This window comes from Brugia malayi, assembly GCF_000002995.4.
Source record: "Brugia malayi strain FR3 genome assembly, contig: Bm_v4_Chr2_contig_001, whole genome shotgun sequence".
NCBI lineage: Eukaryota > Metazoa > Nematoda > Chromadorea > Rhabditida > Onchocercidae > Brugia > Brugia malayi.
In genome coordinates this window covers 7867045-7882967 of record NW_025062476.1, presented here as the reverse complement: position 1 = coordinate 7882967, position 15923 = coordinate 7867045, and the positions used below count along the sequence as shown (strand labels likewise).

At 30.9% G+C, this 15923-nt stretch overlaps 5 protein-coding genes across 5 annotated transcripts; 2 read left to right on the top strand and 3 right to left on the bottom strand.

Moving 5' to 3' along the window:
• Positions 1-2131: 2131 nt before the first annotated feature.
• Bm506 (Uncharacterized protein) lies at positions 2132-2233 on the bottom strand (the record flags this gene model as incomplete). The annotated part of the gene is made up of 1 exon (XM_043078838.1): positions 2132-2233. A coding segment is annotated over one exon (102 nt), but the record flags the coding sequence as incomplete, so codon positions are not given.
• Positions 2234-3731: 1498 nt separating this feature from the next.
• Bm14748 (Uncharacterized protein) lies at positions 3732-4652 on the bottom strand (the record flags this gene model as incomplete). Its single annotated transcript, XM_043078837.1, has 4 exons — positions 3732-3842; positions 4179-4223; positions 4363-4404; positions 4614-4652. 4 exons carry the CDS (start codon positions 4650-4652, stop codon positions 3732-3734), a joined length of 237 nt encoding a protein of 78 aa, XP_042934771.1.
• A 1920-nt stretch (positions 4653-6572) lies between these two features.
• Bma-ccm-3 (RE18871p, putative) lies at positions 6573-8632 on the top strand (the record flags this gene model as incomplete). The annotated part of the gene is made up of 7 exons (XM_001902871.2): positions 6573-6695; positions 6941-7045; positions 7428-7519; positions 7601-7758; positions 7878-7969; positions 8099-8173; positions 8621-8632. The coding sequence occupies 7 exons, from the start codon at positions 6573-6575 to the stop codon at positions 8630-8632; spliced, it is 657 nt and encodes a 218-aa protein (XP_001902906.2).
• Positions 8633-11296: 2664 nt separating this feature from the next.
• Bm17516 (Uncharacterized protein) lies at positions 11297-12066 on the top strand (the record flags this gene model as incomplete). The annotated part of the gene is made up of 3 exons (XM_043078836.1): positions 11297-11364; positions 11485-11616; positions 11931-12066. 3 exons carry the CDS (start codon positions 11297-11299, stop codon positions 12064-12066), a joined length of 336 nt encoding a protein of 111 aa, XP_042934770.1.
• A 924-nt stretch (positions 12067-12990) lies between these two features.
• Bm10094 (Uncharacterized protein) lies at positions 12991-15499 on the bottom strand (the record flags this gene model as incomplete). Its single annotated transcript, XM_043078835.1, has 8 exons — positions 12991-13055; positions 13423-13582; positions 13735-13886; positions 14342-14448; positions 14624-14671; positions 14821-14933; positions 15191-15251; positions 15372-15499. The coding sequence occupies 8 exons, from the start codon at positions 15497-15499 to the stop codon at positions 12991-12993; spliced, it is 834 nt and encodes a 277-aa protein (XP_042934769.1).
• Positions 15500-15923: the final 424 nt, after the last annotated feature.

Here is a 15923-nt window from a genome sequence, read left to right as displayed (position 1 = left end):
TTAGAAGAGAAGGAAGGAATGGAAGAATGAAAAAGTTATTTATATTGAATTATATTTAGAATAAAAATTCACCAGGCCACCATAAATACTCACAACTACTCACCATATTCTTGTATTACTTAATCTAAGACTTTCCACAATGGACAACAAGTCCCTTTGTGGTCAAAGTATTTTAACCCTAACTTTTCGAATACGGAAACAAAAATCTGTCGTTGTTCTGTCATCAATTTTCGACTGAAAAAGTTTTTCCTAAAATAAGCTCCTGTTACAAGACCTTCCTAAACACCTCCTATAACAATTTGTTTCTCAGTAATATGAAATTCTTTCAAAATACCCAGACAGCAGTTTATTGCCTTTGTAATTAGTTTTAAACTTCCACTCTAGATGCAAAATTTTCGTACGTATTTCGCTTGAGTGAGCGTAAGCACTTTTTTTTTGACCGGATTTACCGGTAAATTTTGATCTGAGAGTTATTAAACTAATGAAATCAGGAAATGATACACGAATAAATAAATAAATATGATATTAAATAGTTCTAAGCACATGATTATGAAGAGAGTTGTAGCTTCTGCAGTTGTCTCTTTTTTTTTGTTTTTTTGAAGTAAAAATTTACTGCCGCCCATGACATAATATAACATTGGGATTATTAATCACTCTCACTAATAAAACAGAAATAAAAAATGAGGTACATACATCGATAAAGCATTGTGATTGTAGTAAATTCTTTTTGTTTGGTTTGGTTTGGTACAATCGGATATTTTGGTCGGTTTTCTTTTCTGGGAGAAGCTTTATGTGAACAGAAAACTGGAGAGAAGAAGATCAATAATGAATGAGATAAAATTGTTTATCAGACCGAAAACATTTGCATGAATATTGGTTTTTTGTAAATTAGCTATTAAGGCATGGGAATTTAATTAGAGATTCGAAATAAAAAAAAGAGTGAGAAATTAACCTAATGATTTACCTTACTGTAACATCCATTTATATTCATTTTATGTCATGAATCATTTGAGTGAGAATATTTAAAACACAAATTATCTTATCATTTAAAGGTTCGCGATGCTCAAAATTTGCACAGTATTTCCATAAATACTTTTATCAGCAGTATATTATTACCTGAACAGCGGGGTCAGGACAAATGACTGAATTTAATAGCTAAACTTTCGCAAATTTTGAATGTCAGGAATCTTAAAATAATTTACGATATGTCTAAATAAGAGAATATGCGAGTATTTCTCACTCAAATGATTCGTTGCAGAAATTGTAACTAAATAAATGTTAGAATATCCGTTGTGTTTAATCATCCAGTTAATTCTTTATTCTTTTTTGATTGCTATACCGGCTTAATGACTCAATTACCGGGAACGCATTACATATGTTCCCGATCCGATAACCAATTTTCAGTTGTTATGTTGTATCAGATCTTCCTTTGTCGTCGCTCTTTTTTGTTTACATATCAATTCAATAAGAATTTATCAGAATGTTTGTTGTAAACCATTCTTACTTTATTTATATATACACCTATGTGTCCTATAGATGTACCATTCCATCGACTTCAACCGCCACTTCTGGCTCTATATTAATCATAAATTTATCTATTTCTGTGTTATTATACTACTGCCATCCACGTCCCAGCGAATCCCTTCAACCCCACAAATAAAGAATTCAAAAAGATATATTTTGAAGAAAGTTAGAGAAGAAAACTAAAACGCTGAACGAAACAGTTGCTTTGTTTTCAACTTGCTAAAAACTATGATAGCTTAAATCTAACCCTAACTTCATTGCAATTGAATTTATGTGTCATCAAAAGCTTCCACTAAATTTATTCTATTTAGAATGCTTAGAAATGTTCGAGGGAAGTTCTGATATTTTGAATTCGTGGGAAGTAGTGAATTCTAAAGAGTAACCAAGAACTTTGCAAAGACAAAAAGATATGAATATTAAAAACAGTATGCAAAATTAGCTTTTAAAATCTCGAAAATTAAGATTTCGGATGCTCCACTTCCAATGAAGCCACAAACTAGGCTTGCTGAACATTCCGAACAGTTGAACTAATATAATACTTCAACCAGGTTTTCACCTAACCATCGATAACAATGAAGATAAAGCGATAGCTTAATTAATTTTACCATTAATTAAATAAGCTTAATAAGCATTTTAGATATGTTAACAAAAAAAGAACATGCGAATATACATGATACGTGTACACATTATCGTTATTATTGTTATTGCTGCTTTTTTTAAAAATTATTGCTAATTTTCTGTGGAACCTAGGGAAAAGTGAAAAAAAAAGTAAAAGAAGGTAAAATTTCCCATAAGTGTACGCCGAATGTTCCGTTTCTTTTCGAAGTTAATCAAGATACTGAAATTTAAATAAGAAGATTATCAGATGATGAAGGCCATATGAATAGCCATAAAACATATGGACAGGATATATGAATATATCCTGTGAAAAGAAGGAAAAATAAAGGATAAAGAAAATTTTTAAAAAAGATAGAGCTTTTTAATTGTATTCAGAATTTTCTAATAAATGGATGTTCTCTTTACACAGAACGCGAATATTGTCCACTCGCGTTACAGGATTTATCTGGTTGAAGAGCAAATTTTCAAAAGTTTCACTCAGCAATGAATCTGAGAATTACCGATCAAATATAAGTGTCACAAGTCACTAGTTCCACTTCTGCAATTTGAATTACAAATATTCTCGTTGACACCTCACATATGTAATCCGCATAAAGCCCAAGAGGTTATCAACTTGGTATCATACAAAGACCACCTTTCATTGCTTTTTCGAATCAGCTCATAAATTTTAAGAAAAAATTTTTAGGAATTTATGAGTTTATTGGTATGTCACAACTGAGAACTTGAAACAAAGCTTTTCTAGATTATTAAAATTTTATAACAACTTATCTGTTTCGCTTTGTTGGAATAGCAAGCTGCCATTTCATCACATATGGTAAGTTACTTCATATTCTGTTATCATGAATTCAGAAACATAAAAACTGAATTCATAATAATCACTGTCGTATTTTCTTCTTTTTTTTTTTCAATCTAATAAACCAGTAACCGAAAAAGATATAATGTTTTGCAAAAAAAAAAAAAAAAAACAAAACTGAATCAATTTTTACCACTACTTCTCCAGAGGAAGAACTGTTCATACTAAACAACTACAGAAATCAATGATTTAAAAAAGATAGATTTTTCTTAAAAATAATTTAGAAACATTCTGGCATATTTTGAAAATCTGAAGATTACAAGTAATTTTACAAATATTCCATTTGTCGCCAAATGGGAAATAAGTCCGCGCTTTGGCTAGAAAAGCGCACGGATATAGAGTCTCATTTTAGAAACAAAATAAACACACTATTTAAATATGAATAGAAGGCAACAAGGAAATAGATGGGATGATGAAAATAACTGGGAGGAGATATTAAAATAACGGAAGTTGACTGTACATGGGATTTTTAAATCGAGTTCTCCTCCTGCTTATTTCAATACTTCTTGCAGCAAGGCTTCTTAATGTACAAAAAGTTTATTTATGGAACTGTTGAGGGGAAAAAATTTATGTTAGTGATATATTGAGAGAAAGTGAAAGGGAAGGATAAAAGAAATGTGGAGCTATAGAAATTATGTGACGTCATTCGTTAGTTATTGCAAGCTCTACGGCTCGTTGTCTACGGAGGAAAAAGAGGTTCAAATAAATCCTCCCATAAGACGCTTCTCATTTCCATTCACTGCTTCTTCTGTTTCTTTCGTTTACTACCTTTCTTTTTCTTTTTTTTTGAGCCACTTTTACTTCCTTCCATTCCTTGTGAGTCTGTTCCAGTTGACGGTGTTGAAATCTGTAACAGTCGCGTCTTCAGCATTCAAAATAATTGAATATGTCATTTTTAATTTAGAAAATGAAAAGAGTAGTTTCCTATGAACAAAGATAGTTTGCGTCACCACATCTATAATATAGAAAGCAAAGAGAATGGAGTTCAGATGGCAATGCAGTATGCATATCAACAACAATATGTAATCAAAAATCTCACATACTGTCACAGTTCACAGCTCGTTTCAAAATGTCAAAACTCTCTTGGAAAGAAAAATTTTTAAATCTTGATACACCACGCTGGGAATGAAAAGTGGAAATAATGTGAAAAACAAAATAGTAGTGTTGAAACACTTGCATTAACTTCGGGCGTTGGATCCATAGGTTTTGCGGTAGCGGATACATCATCCTGAACACTTTATAACTTTAGTGTTTCAATGAATAAATTTAACAACATTTGTGAAAGAATATAAAAGTTTAAAACAATACTCTTACGGATCATTTGATATGAGGAAAGCGAAAAATTCATAGAAATGTAAAATGCTTACACGCATTCCAACTGCTGCAGCAATACCGGCAGCGCTCTTTTTCTGAAAAGAAAGTCATCACTAATTGCGTAACGGCATTATAGTAGATTTCCGTCATAATTTTCTAGAATGCATTTTTAACAGTGAGAATTAGTAAGAGAGAATAGTTAATGCAATTTACGACATTAAAAGAATAATAAGCCACTAAAGAATGGAGTGTTCTATCGGAGGTTAAAAGTTCCACCATTAATCATTCATCGCTCACAACGAACCTTCACGACAAAATAACCTACGGCACCAACGACACACATAATTAGCAGTAGGAAAAAAAATGACATCTTCGTCTTACTCTAACCAATCACCAGTTAGTACTTATATTACAATAAACAATCTGTAGTTTCTTTTTTCCTAAGTATTTTCTTTTTGTAGCATCTATTCCCACTAAATTAGCATATGCGTAGACTAATATTGAGCAGCTAATACAATAATAACAAAGAATCTCTAACAATCGCTAACAACTTCAGTACTTTCTTGCAGCGCTGTGAGACTAAATTTTCATGATGGACTGAATGCATTAAATTAGTTTCCTTTGGAAATAGCTGCAAAGTGGAGTTTTCGTCCATTGCTTTATAAATTTTGTTTAGGAAGTGATCAAATGTACTGTAATCCGTGATAACATTTGATAGTGATTCAGTTTACTGATAATATCAGTGTTGTCGTCCTTAGCTATGTACTATTCATCTTTAAAGCTCTAGCACTTCCATACTTGTACGCTTGGATATCTACTCACACCACGCTTAACAAACTGATCGCTATCAATGGCTTCTCAATGCAAGAATCGTAATCAGTTAAGTTTAGGCTTTACTAAGGTAAAGCAGATCGCTGGGTAACTGCTCAATGTTATAACGATGTTTCCTTTTTTGCAGTTTTGGAATATGGATGAGAGGTCTTCTCCTTTACTTCCGTCTTCATCCCATCAATATCAAGTTTTATGTATATTTGTGGAGATTACAAATTATGAACTTCGCACAAAATTGTTGAAAATTTTGAAGGCTAATTTATTTGCAGTTATAAAAAGTGATCCATTGGTGATCATCGTCATAAAGATTGTTGAATTCGAAAATTCCTTAAATATGTTTTCCAACAAAAGTTGTCATACAATATGTGATTTGTTGACACATTATTTAACGAGTGGCGGATACTTGAAAGTCCAGATTCCATATGGCTGATGTTTTCTTATATTGTTTTGGCGTTATGTGAGTATCGGGATTTTGCTAGGCATTTTTGAACTGACTCTATTTAGTCTTCTCAACCGGTTACTGAAATTTAGAATACAAATTGATAACTAATGCAAGACATCGCAGGAACTAACAATTATTATCTTCCTCTCTACTTATGTACATGTCCGTAATTTCAGTAAACGTGACTTCAGTATTATATTATCGTAACTTCTGTTTAGACTAAAAACATCTTACCTCTAAATCTCTTCTCAAGTAATTATTTAGACTTAGACGAAGCTTCATAATCATCCTAAAAATTGTTCAGTTAAAATATAAGTTTATTCATTTCATTTTCTCGCTTCCCATTATCGGATTCTCAGTACCCATTAAACGGACAGACGTCAGGTTAGGTGACTTCGTATCACTTCTTGAATTTATTTGATTTTGTTCCCAAGTTTTCTTTTGCTTTTATTTCTCTATTTCGCTTTATCATTTCAATATAGAACCTTTTCTGTCATCTGTATGACGTTAAACTTCTCTTGAAGAGTGTTGACGGATTATGATAGATAACGTTGACTATTTCGTAAATTGCTACTCTCACGTTATTGAATTTGATTTGAATTAGTGTGAAATGTGATGACATAAGAGAAAACAGCTTTTTGTTTGAAATCTGATTACTGTTTATGAAATAAATGTGCCAACGTATGTTCTAGATTATTGAATTTAATATGTCATCTATTTTTTTTACCAGAATAACTATCATGAATCTAAATTTTTCCAAATTATCATCCGTCTTTTCTACTCAGCTGAATTAAATATGGAGTAAAACGAAATACTTAATTTCCTTGGGAATTCTGCATATTTATCTAATATATGAGAATTTTTCAATTTTCAGCTTTTGCGAATGGTTTCATTATTATTGTGCCATCATTGGATTTACTTAGAACCACGTTTTTATGCAGAGAACCTAGTCTTATTTCAACTTTATGATGGTGTATGGTTTTAGTAATAATGGCGATGAATGAAGAAGGAGGATATCTAGGTGCGATGACATATCAATGCTTGTACAGCGGCGTATTGGATCGTGTTGTCCAAAATCGTCGAAATGACGATAGTGCTGTTCATGTGATTCAAGTAAACATTATATGAAAATATTTTCTTTTTTATTTCTGAATGAATTAGAAGTAGTTTAAACGAATGTCAGTATGAATCTTTAAACAATATTTTTAGTGTCTTATTCGACAGATTATCGCTTCCTTACCATAGAGTATATTGATTGCTTAGTTTTGTCATTTTTTTTTCATAAACCAGATCTAGTTTACTAATCCTTTTTTTTTTAATTTTCAAAACTTCCCGAACTTCTATAAATTATCTTCCAGCGGTTGCGGAGTACTTTGAGACAGGCTGATGTTTCTTCGCCATCCTTTCTGTTCGACTTCACGAAAGTCTTGCTGATTGACTCAGAGTTGAATATTAATCTGCAAGTAGTACCTTTGACATCGGTTTTGATAATTTTCTAATTTCCAAGACTTCTCTAACTTATAAAGTTTATAAATCAAGAATTATGAAAATCGTTCAAATATATTTTCACAACTCATCTTATGTTCTAAGCGATTGTTGCAGATCGATCATGCAAAAATGTTTCAAATCAATAAATCAATAAGATTATCTTTAAATCAGTAGATTGTCTGCCTTTTAAATATTGCATTTTATGATTCATGACTTTTGAATAACAGAGCCATTACCCGCCGCTCTGAGAAAGCTATTTTTAAATATAGATTGATTTTCCTTCTAGAATGGAATTCTGTTGTTCGGTAACAGTTGTTTTATGAATGTTGTTTTGAAATTATGTTCTCCTTGTTGCAGGAAGCTTTTCTGCGGAGGCAGGCAACTGCACCAACAGAGGATTTGGAATTACCAAATCTACATCAAAAAGAATATCAAGAATTGTCGTTAAGGTTAGGCCCCATTCTTTATGGTTGTGCAGTGAATTCTGAAACAGCTCGAATTTTGTGAAACTAGATAAAAGTTTCTTTCAGGGCAGTTGCTCTGCGGCGAGTTCTAGCTCGTGTACCTGAAGAAATGTCCGATCGACGGACTTTTCTGGAAACAATAAAGGAGATAGCATCATCTATTAAGAAACTTTTAGATGCTACAAATGCAGTAATGCAAGTGATCCATCCGAGCGTTCAACTTTGTAAGTAGTATTTTGGTTTTGTAATTTTTTTCTTCATATTTGTCTTTTATGATTTCTCTTGGTGACAGAATGCTTATATTCTTTTATTTAGTATTTCTGAAAAATTTTTGTATTTACAGCAGTTGAGAAGCGAAAACGGGAATTTGTCCATTATTCAAAACGCTTCAGCAATACATTAAAAGAGTATTTCAAAGATCAAAACGCAACTCAGGTATTCCGCCTCTGTTACATGCTTTGTTTGCAGTAATCCAGTTAAGTTTTTGTTGGCTAGGAGTCTCGTGTGGTGGAAAGTAAAAAACTTACCCTGCGCTGCAATTATTTCTTTGCTTTTAATTTCCAGGTTTCGATTTCGGCTAACCAGTTGATTTTCCAGACAGCTTTGTTAATTAGGACTATAAGAGAGAAAATGCGAAAGGTAATTATTGAGAATAATTCTTTTTACTTTTTCTTCTGAAAATAATTCAGAAACGGTGTGGAAGGGTAATATCTTCTCTTTTGTTTCTTTTAAAAGCTGAATTTTTTGTACGAGTTAATCGTGGAACGGTAGCTTTAATATCAAACCACGCAGCATTTTCGTAATAGAAATGAGTGAGCTTGATAAGTTGGTTGAGTTTAGAATTTTCTGTTTCAGAACTAGAAAAATTTAGTAGGTGGGATTTAGTCCCAGAATTTATTTTACTCCTCAAAACAATTCTTTTTTTTAATTTGAAAATAGGGAAATAATAGCTGATAATAATGTGTTACCTAACAAAATGAATTTATCATTTTTTGCATAATTTAATTTATGCATATTTTTGGGTAGAATCACTATATATTGATATGCTTGCTAGTTCGGTTTCAGATTCACGAGGAATATTTTCAGGTTGGTTCTTGAAAGCGTTTTATCTTCCAGGATTCTTCAAAATATACTGCCATTCTTCATTGATTTACTTGTTAAATAAATTGTAGTCTATATTTTATATTCTGCTATTTCAAAACAAATTTTGAAGCATATAATTTTTGTTTTAAAATTATTTTTTTTAAGGGAACTGTATCATTTTCAAAAAATTCCCTTGATTAATCAAGAAAGATTCATTTGGTTGTTTTTAGTGTATTCCACAACATGTTTGAAGTTTCAAACCGTGCATAACTTATGTGTCTTACCGAAAAATTAGTAAATTTGGAGAATTACTTATCTTGCTCGAAATTGATGTTTGATGGAAATAGCTTTGAGAAAAGTATGATATCTAAACTTTAATATGCTGATTTGTTCATTTTTGCTATTGTAGTCGGTTTTAAGCTTAAATCAAACTTGTTTTAGCAGTGGAAATGTTCTTTATTTGCTTAGTTAATGTTATGAAAATTTTGTACCTCATTGCAGTTGTTTTTGGCTTTTTTGTGTCTTTCTTTGTCAAACTGTTACGTTTCTTTCTGTTTCTTCTGTCTTATGACAATAAATGTTCTGCTTTCTACTAGTTATACAAACATGCTTCCTAGCACTTTCAAATCATGAAGAAACTAAAAATTCGTTTTTTTTTTCGATTCCAAATTGCATAAGTAGAAGAAGGAATCATTAATGGCATCATTTTGTTAAAATGATTTTTATCAATAGGTTTCTTGGGTCCTCTGCAAATTATAGCTAATTTGAAGGTGAGATGCTGATATTTGGATGGCAGAGTAGGTTAGGTTGTTTGTTGCCTTCCTGAATCATCGCAAGTACTAGCTGCTATTGTTCAGAACCAGATTAATGATATCTGCTCAAAGTCCAGCAAGCGCTGAATTGAGTAATCAATTGTTAACCAGTGGATATAAATGTATTGAAATAATTGGTAAGTTCGATGTGTCAGACCTATTTACAAATATAGCGAGCAGACATAATTTTTCTTGATCACTGCAATATAGAGGCAAGTTTACGAATATGGATATTTGGAACAAAAATATTTGTTAAAATTTTCACAACTCCAAATATTCTTTACATGTTAATTTATTTGTGAGAAAAAAAAAAAAAAAAAAAAAACTAAGAATGAATATGTATGGCTTTATTATAGCAATTTACTGAGAAAATCTGCTATGATCATGATATCTTTAGTAACAAATGCGTTTGATAATATCGTGATATGCAAAGTGGAGGAATACTTGAGAAATTCTAGTGTGAAAATAATAAAAGTTTTCATCAGGAAAGGGGACATATTCGAAAGTTCAATTGGCTTGGTCTAAAAAACTTTCTAAAAATGTTGCAATCAAAATTATCGACAGACGGTCAGTTACACTTTAACGACATGTTAGAAAAAAAAGACTAGGTCACCTACTTTTAAAATTCCTCTATTTCTAAAAATTAGCATATAAATATGAAAGCTTATTTAACTGTCTCTTAACATAATTCCTAATACTGAAGATGAAGAAAGTTTTGAAAGTGATACCTTATCATATTAGTTCAAACTGTAATGAAGTTCATGTACATTAAAGTATTATAAGTTTTCGACAGGACTGACAGATTCGAAATTAGCTATAATTACCAAATCATCTGTCAATTCTTCTGTGTTAGTTCGTTTGTTCATGTATTTAGGTCACAAACAGATTTTATAATCCGTTTTCTTCCACGAGAATTACAAATTTTACCGATGCTTAACCATGCAAACATTACTGGAATTTATGAAGTTCATTCGTTAATTTTTTTTGCACTGAAGAAAAAAAATTGACCAAAAAGTTGCATTTAATAAGCATAATAAAAATTTGTATTTAATAAACTAATTTTAAAAAATTAATTAAAAAAAACTGTTTCACAAGCTGTTGAAATTATTAGAGCGTGAAAATTTTGACAAAAGGAAATAACAAAATGTTTTGCATGAGAAGCTATAAATTTACTTACTTACAAATAATCAATTCTGGCACAACAGTTTGCATCATTCAAGAGTATGCTAGTGGCAAGGATTTACTGTATCAAATTAAAAAGAATGAGAGACTCAATGAAAACATTTCCAAATTTCTCTTTCGACAGTTACTTGAAGCGCTTATGGTTCTCAATTTCTAAAATCTGTTTCAGTTTCCTAGCCATTGCTGCTTTTTTAATGTAGTTTTTAACTTGATTCATAAGAAAAGTGATGAAGTTATAATTTTCCAGCATAATTAGTCTTGCATGGTATTTTTTCCTTTAATTTGTCCAAACTGCTCATTCCATCAAATAGCAATATCTGAAATGCAAAATCAAAAATGAAGCATTACTTTTGTAAGATTCCTCCATCTTCGTCACTCCAAAGTTTTAAAAAGTAATAAAAAATTGAAAGAACTAATTTTTAACTAAATTTAGCAAAAGCCAAACTCGAACAAAAGCATAACTATCTAATTTTTAATGAAAGCAAAATTCGAAACTTGAATGTAGATTGAATGAGATGCATTCTAAGCTGCTTATCATCACTGATTACTTAATGATTTCCGTATAAGTACGAGAATTTAGTATTTGAAAACACTTGGAGTAGCACATCATGACCTGAAATGTGAGAATATATTCTTGGATATCTGTGGTAATATTAAACTTGGTGATTTTGGATTCTCAAGAATAATGCATAATAATGACACATCATATACTTTTTGTGGTTCAAGAGCCTATGTACCACCAGAAGTTCTCAAGTATTTTCTTCGAATTTTTTTTTTTGAATAAAGATCTTTTGTTCGAATATATATAATTCCGATAATAACCTAATGTTGAATACTGAAATTAAAAACAAGTTTATGAACAAGTACTTCCAGATCACAACCTTACACGGGCTTCACGGTTGACCTATGGAGTTTAGGTGTAGTATTGTTTGTGATGGTTAAGGGTTTTATGCCATACGATGATCAAAATCCACGGCGAATGCTCTCGAAGCAATTGCAGCATAAGTCACTTTTATAATATTTCGTAACAGGCGATTGTAACTCAGCATATATGAAGTTTCTTTTAATGACGTGATTTCATTATCTGAAAACAATAATTCTCGAATCCGACGGGCATCTGGATTACAAAAGTTCCCGAATTCTTGATGCTTGTTTATATAATTTAATAATCTAGATTATTTTTATTATTAAATATCACTTAATTTCTTATGCTTTTCAACATTAACATTCCCTGGTGATATTGATATTTTTTACACTTTATTATTTGTTATTATATTTCAGTTATTGATTGAAGGAGTTCAAGAAATTTCGTTTTTCAGACTAACATTCCCTCATAAGATACTGATAAGCGAAGAAGTAAAAGCACTAATTTACGAAATATTACATACGATACCATCTCAGCGTAAGTCATATTCGGATATTGTAACATCATCTTGGTTAACATATTCAGTATAAATTTCGGACAAAGAACAATTGTGATAAAGATGATCTACTAGAGTTTCAATAAGACGCTCCACACTTGATTATATTTAATTCTTTATGCATTAAAAACTTTTTTAAACTAACGTTCCTTTAGCCAACATAATTCACCTTTATAAATTTGTATCTTAGGATTAAAGGTTAGACAAATTTTCATAGTTCAGATTATATATTATATTTGAATTTGTTGTTAGATTTCTGTCAAGATAAAAGAAATGTTGCAATACTGCTATCACTATTCTCATTGTTGTACTGTAGGTAGGAGTAGCTTTTATTTGGAAATTTTTTCTTTCATTACATCCGATACCATCCCATCTCAGCATAAGTCATATTCGGATATTGACAAATCATCTTGGTTGACGGGTATTCCATATAAATTTTGCACAAGGGATAATTGTGATAAAGATGACCTACTAGTGTTTCAAATTTCAAAATTTCTCTATTAAATCGAAATTTCTTAATTGGAAAAGGTGGTTGTGTTATGGATTCAAGTAAAACTAGTAAACACATCTCTCATTCCTGATCACTGGAAAGTATGAAGATTTTTTACCTCTCATCTCATTATTCCAATCACTAAACTGATTATTACTATGTCGGTCTGCTCGTTGGTTTAAGTAGACTGCTGTTTACTACTGCATGATTACTCAAATATACAAAAAATTCTATTCAATTTTTGCTAATTCATTCGTTCCTAAATTCTCAACAGATTGTTGTCTATTTTTACTCTTCTTTTTTTGTAAATTATGAGGTATTGTTAGAATGCTATGGAAACGGAATTAGGAAATTACTGTATTTTCAAATAGTGATTGGAAGCAAAAGAAAATATGGAAAAGGCTGCAGGTGATAATAGAGATGGTTGCTTATAGTAATGAGAAATATCAGCGGATCTCTTCATTTCTTTTATTTAAATCTCTCATCATTTTTATTTTTGTCGATTGCTTTGTCTCGCTTTTTTATTTCTTCTCCTACAATATTAAAATTGTTAAGTGATGAAATGTAAGTTAGATATTGAAACGACAAGTATTTAATGAGTGGAAATATTCTGCAATATGAGTTTCTGAGTTTATATCAAATGCAATCTTAAGCTTATCATCTTCAACAAATTTCGTAAAATTATACGTTACGTTATCTGGAAATGCTCGGGAAATTGTCGAACTTAGCTAACTTATGCCATCTATTTTAAAATAATACTATTTAAAAATATAACAATTTTGAATTATATATTTGTCAATTTTGCTGTTAAATATTTTGAAGAAATTAGAAATTTCATTGGATAAAAGTTAAAGGATTTATTAATGCAACATTAATTCAAATTATCAGTATCAAAGTAACCTTGTCTCTTGAATTTACGCTCTAAAGTTTTTTTTTTCTTTCTCTCTTTCACTGATTGTCGATTTTCCTCTCTTTCACTGGTTGTCTTTCCATTCTTTCCTGTTAGCATGTTACGATTTTCGATTTCTTGTTTCTCCGATTTCTGCACAACACTTGCTTCCTTCAATTTCTTCATTTTTCTACCGTTTCTAATTCACAAGTTTCACACATAATCTCTAGCTATTCTTTTAATGTCTCGGTTTCCATCTTTCAAATTTACTTTTAAAAACAAATAATAAAAACAAAATTCAATATTTTTTTTGTTGGCAATACCATTAATGTTCGTTTATAATTTTTAGTTATCCTAGTCGTATCGCCCTGATCAGCAGTTGTATCACAGTTGCTTTGTTCGTTTACATTCTCAGTTTCTTCTTCCATACTTGTCCTAACCTCAGTATTCACCGTAGAAGTAAGTTCATCATTTCCTGAAAATTATAAAAACCTCCAAGTTAAACAGATTTTCCCTTAAACTCAGCAGATTACAACTTGCACTTTAAAATTATTCTCACTGTTTTATTCATTATTTTCGTCTTTTTCAGTCGGTAAGACAAATTCGACTAAGAAAAATGGAATGATTAAAAGAGAGACGATCTCAGTCTGAAAAATGATAATTTATTAAGATCGCGCTATATTCCGGTTGTACTTGATAAAAGACAGTATTTTGGAGATGATTAGGATGAGTAGTTCAAGATCACTTGATCCTGACGTACATCTTTTCCCGGAGAGAACGCGCAATGATACTTTGTTTCAGTATTAGAGTTAAATTAAGAATTAAATATACCATCATAAAGTAATAATTACAGAATTTGAGTGCTTTGATATAAAATGATAAGTCGGGGAAAAATGGGTAATGATTTTTTCGAGTCTTCCACCAAATCACCTTTGGTTTGCCGAAAGTTCCGCATTTGTTGCTTTCCATGTTGCCTTTCTTTTTCCTTTGCTGACTTTTTTTCTATTTCTTGCTTCTTGTTTTCGAGCATTTGTAAGCTGTAGGAAAAAAGCTGAATTATGATGAGTGCGCTTACTTAGCTTAATGTCCAGACATCACACTGGACCTTTACGTGCTTAATACTCAGGGTCACATAAGGACAGATCACAAAATTCATTTTAATTGATTTGCTAGCAAGAAAAGGCTAGCTAAAGTTAAGCAAAGAAAGCTTACGTTGTTTCCTGATAGTGTTTCTCCAGCTTGCGAACATTCCTTTTGCGTCTAAATTAAATAAATTTCAATAAGTTTTAATTTTTCTACAGAAAAATATTTATTTACTGGTTTCGCATTTAATAAAAAAATTTAAGGAAACGAAAGAAATAGACCATATCGGCAATTCTAATAGCATCTCCAAATAACAAATTTTTTACCTTAAATAAATTTTCACATTACAAGCGATCCAGAGAAGAGAGAGAAGGACCCATATGCCTACTATCACAAATATCTGAATTTTATTCATAACCAAAGCATCCTTTCGTCGTTTCTAAATTACGCAAATTTGAAGTATCAAATATCAATTATGAAACAAACTGCTTACTCAAAAGTAAACAGTGGCAATAAATCTGGGCTTCTCAAAAAGTAGAATAAATTGAAAATTTTCACATTTTGCATTATTATAAAAAATAATTTTTCAATTTTCTAAAATCCTCAATCAAAACTATCCGTTCGTGTTTAGTTAACGTTGACAAACAAGTCGAATCATTCATTATTATTTTAATGTATATGCCATATAATACCAACAACATTGTTTTCCAGTTTCTCATTCATCTTGTCCACCATTTCTTCTAACGTTTTAAAACTGCTAGAAATTTTGTTCTAAAAAATACTGCGTACAAAACTGCATTAAAGATTATATTTTCAAATTTTTACTTTTAACGATGTCCCAATTAGCTAATAATCAAATGTTGCATTACAAACAAACTTTTTTGATGATGAAATCTTAATCGGTTCATTTGTTTCAATCTTTTTTCGTTGAATTAACAAATCTATCTCATTTTCCGCTCCAGCTACCAGAATCCACGAAAGCAGTGCGAATTGCATTAATGACATCACTGCAATCTGCAGAAAGACTTAAATTCTCATTTACTGGAGAAATTCTAGAATTCATCGCAGAACAAATCTGTCAGAAATATTATCGGTACTCACCTCCTTTTCTTCTTTCTTTTACTTTTCCGGTATTTCCCAACATACTATTAAAGGAAAAATGAGGAGAGATATTCAGAGCCATACTTATCTCTATGCAAAAGATTATGATCATAAAAGAAAATGGACCGATCTCAACAGTTGAAAAAGAAAAAATGGATGTTTGAAATAACTTCCAGTTGTTAAATTTTGAAGTATAATCCACTTTCATGGAAATTTCGACTTCACAATAGAAAAAATTGTTAGTATACATATACATATATATATATATATAATGTGCATACGATCATCAATACAATTTTCAGTGTTCATCCTATCATCGATTTTTCCG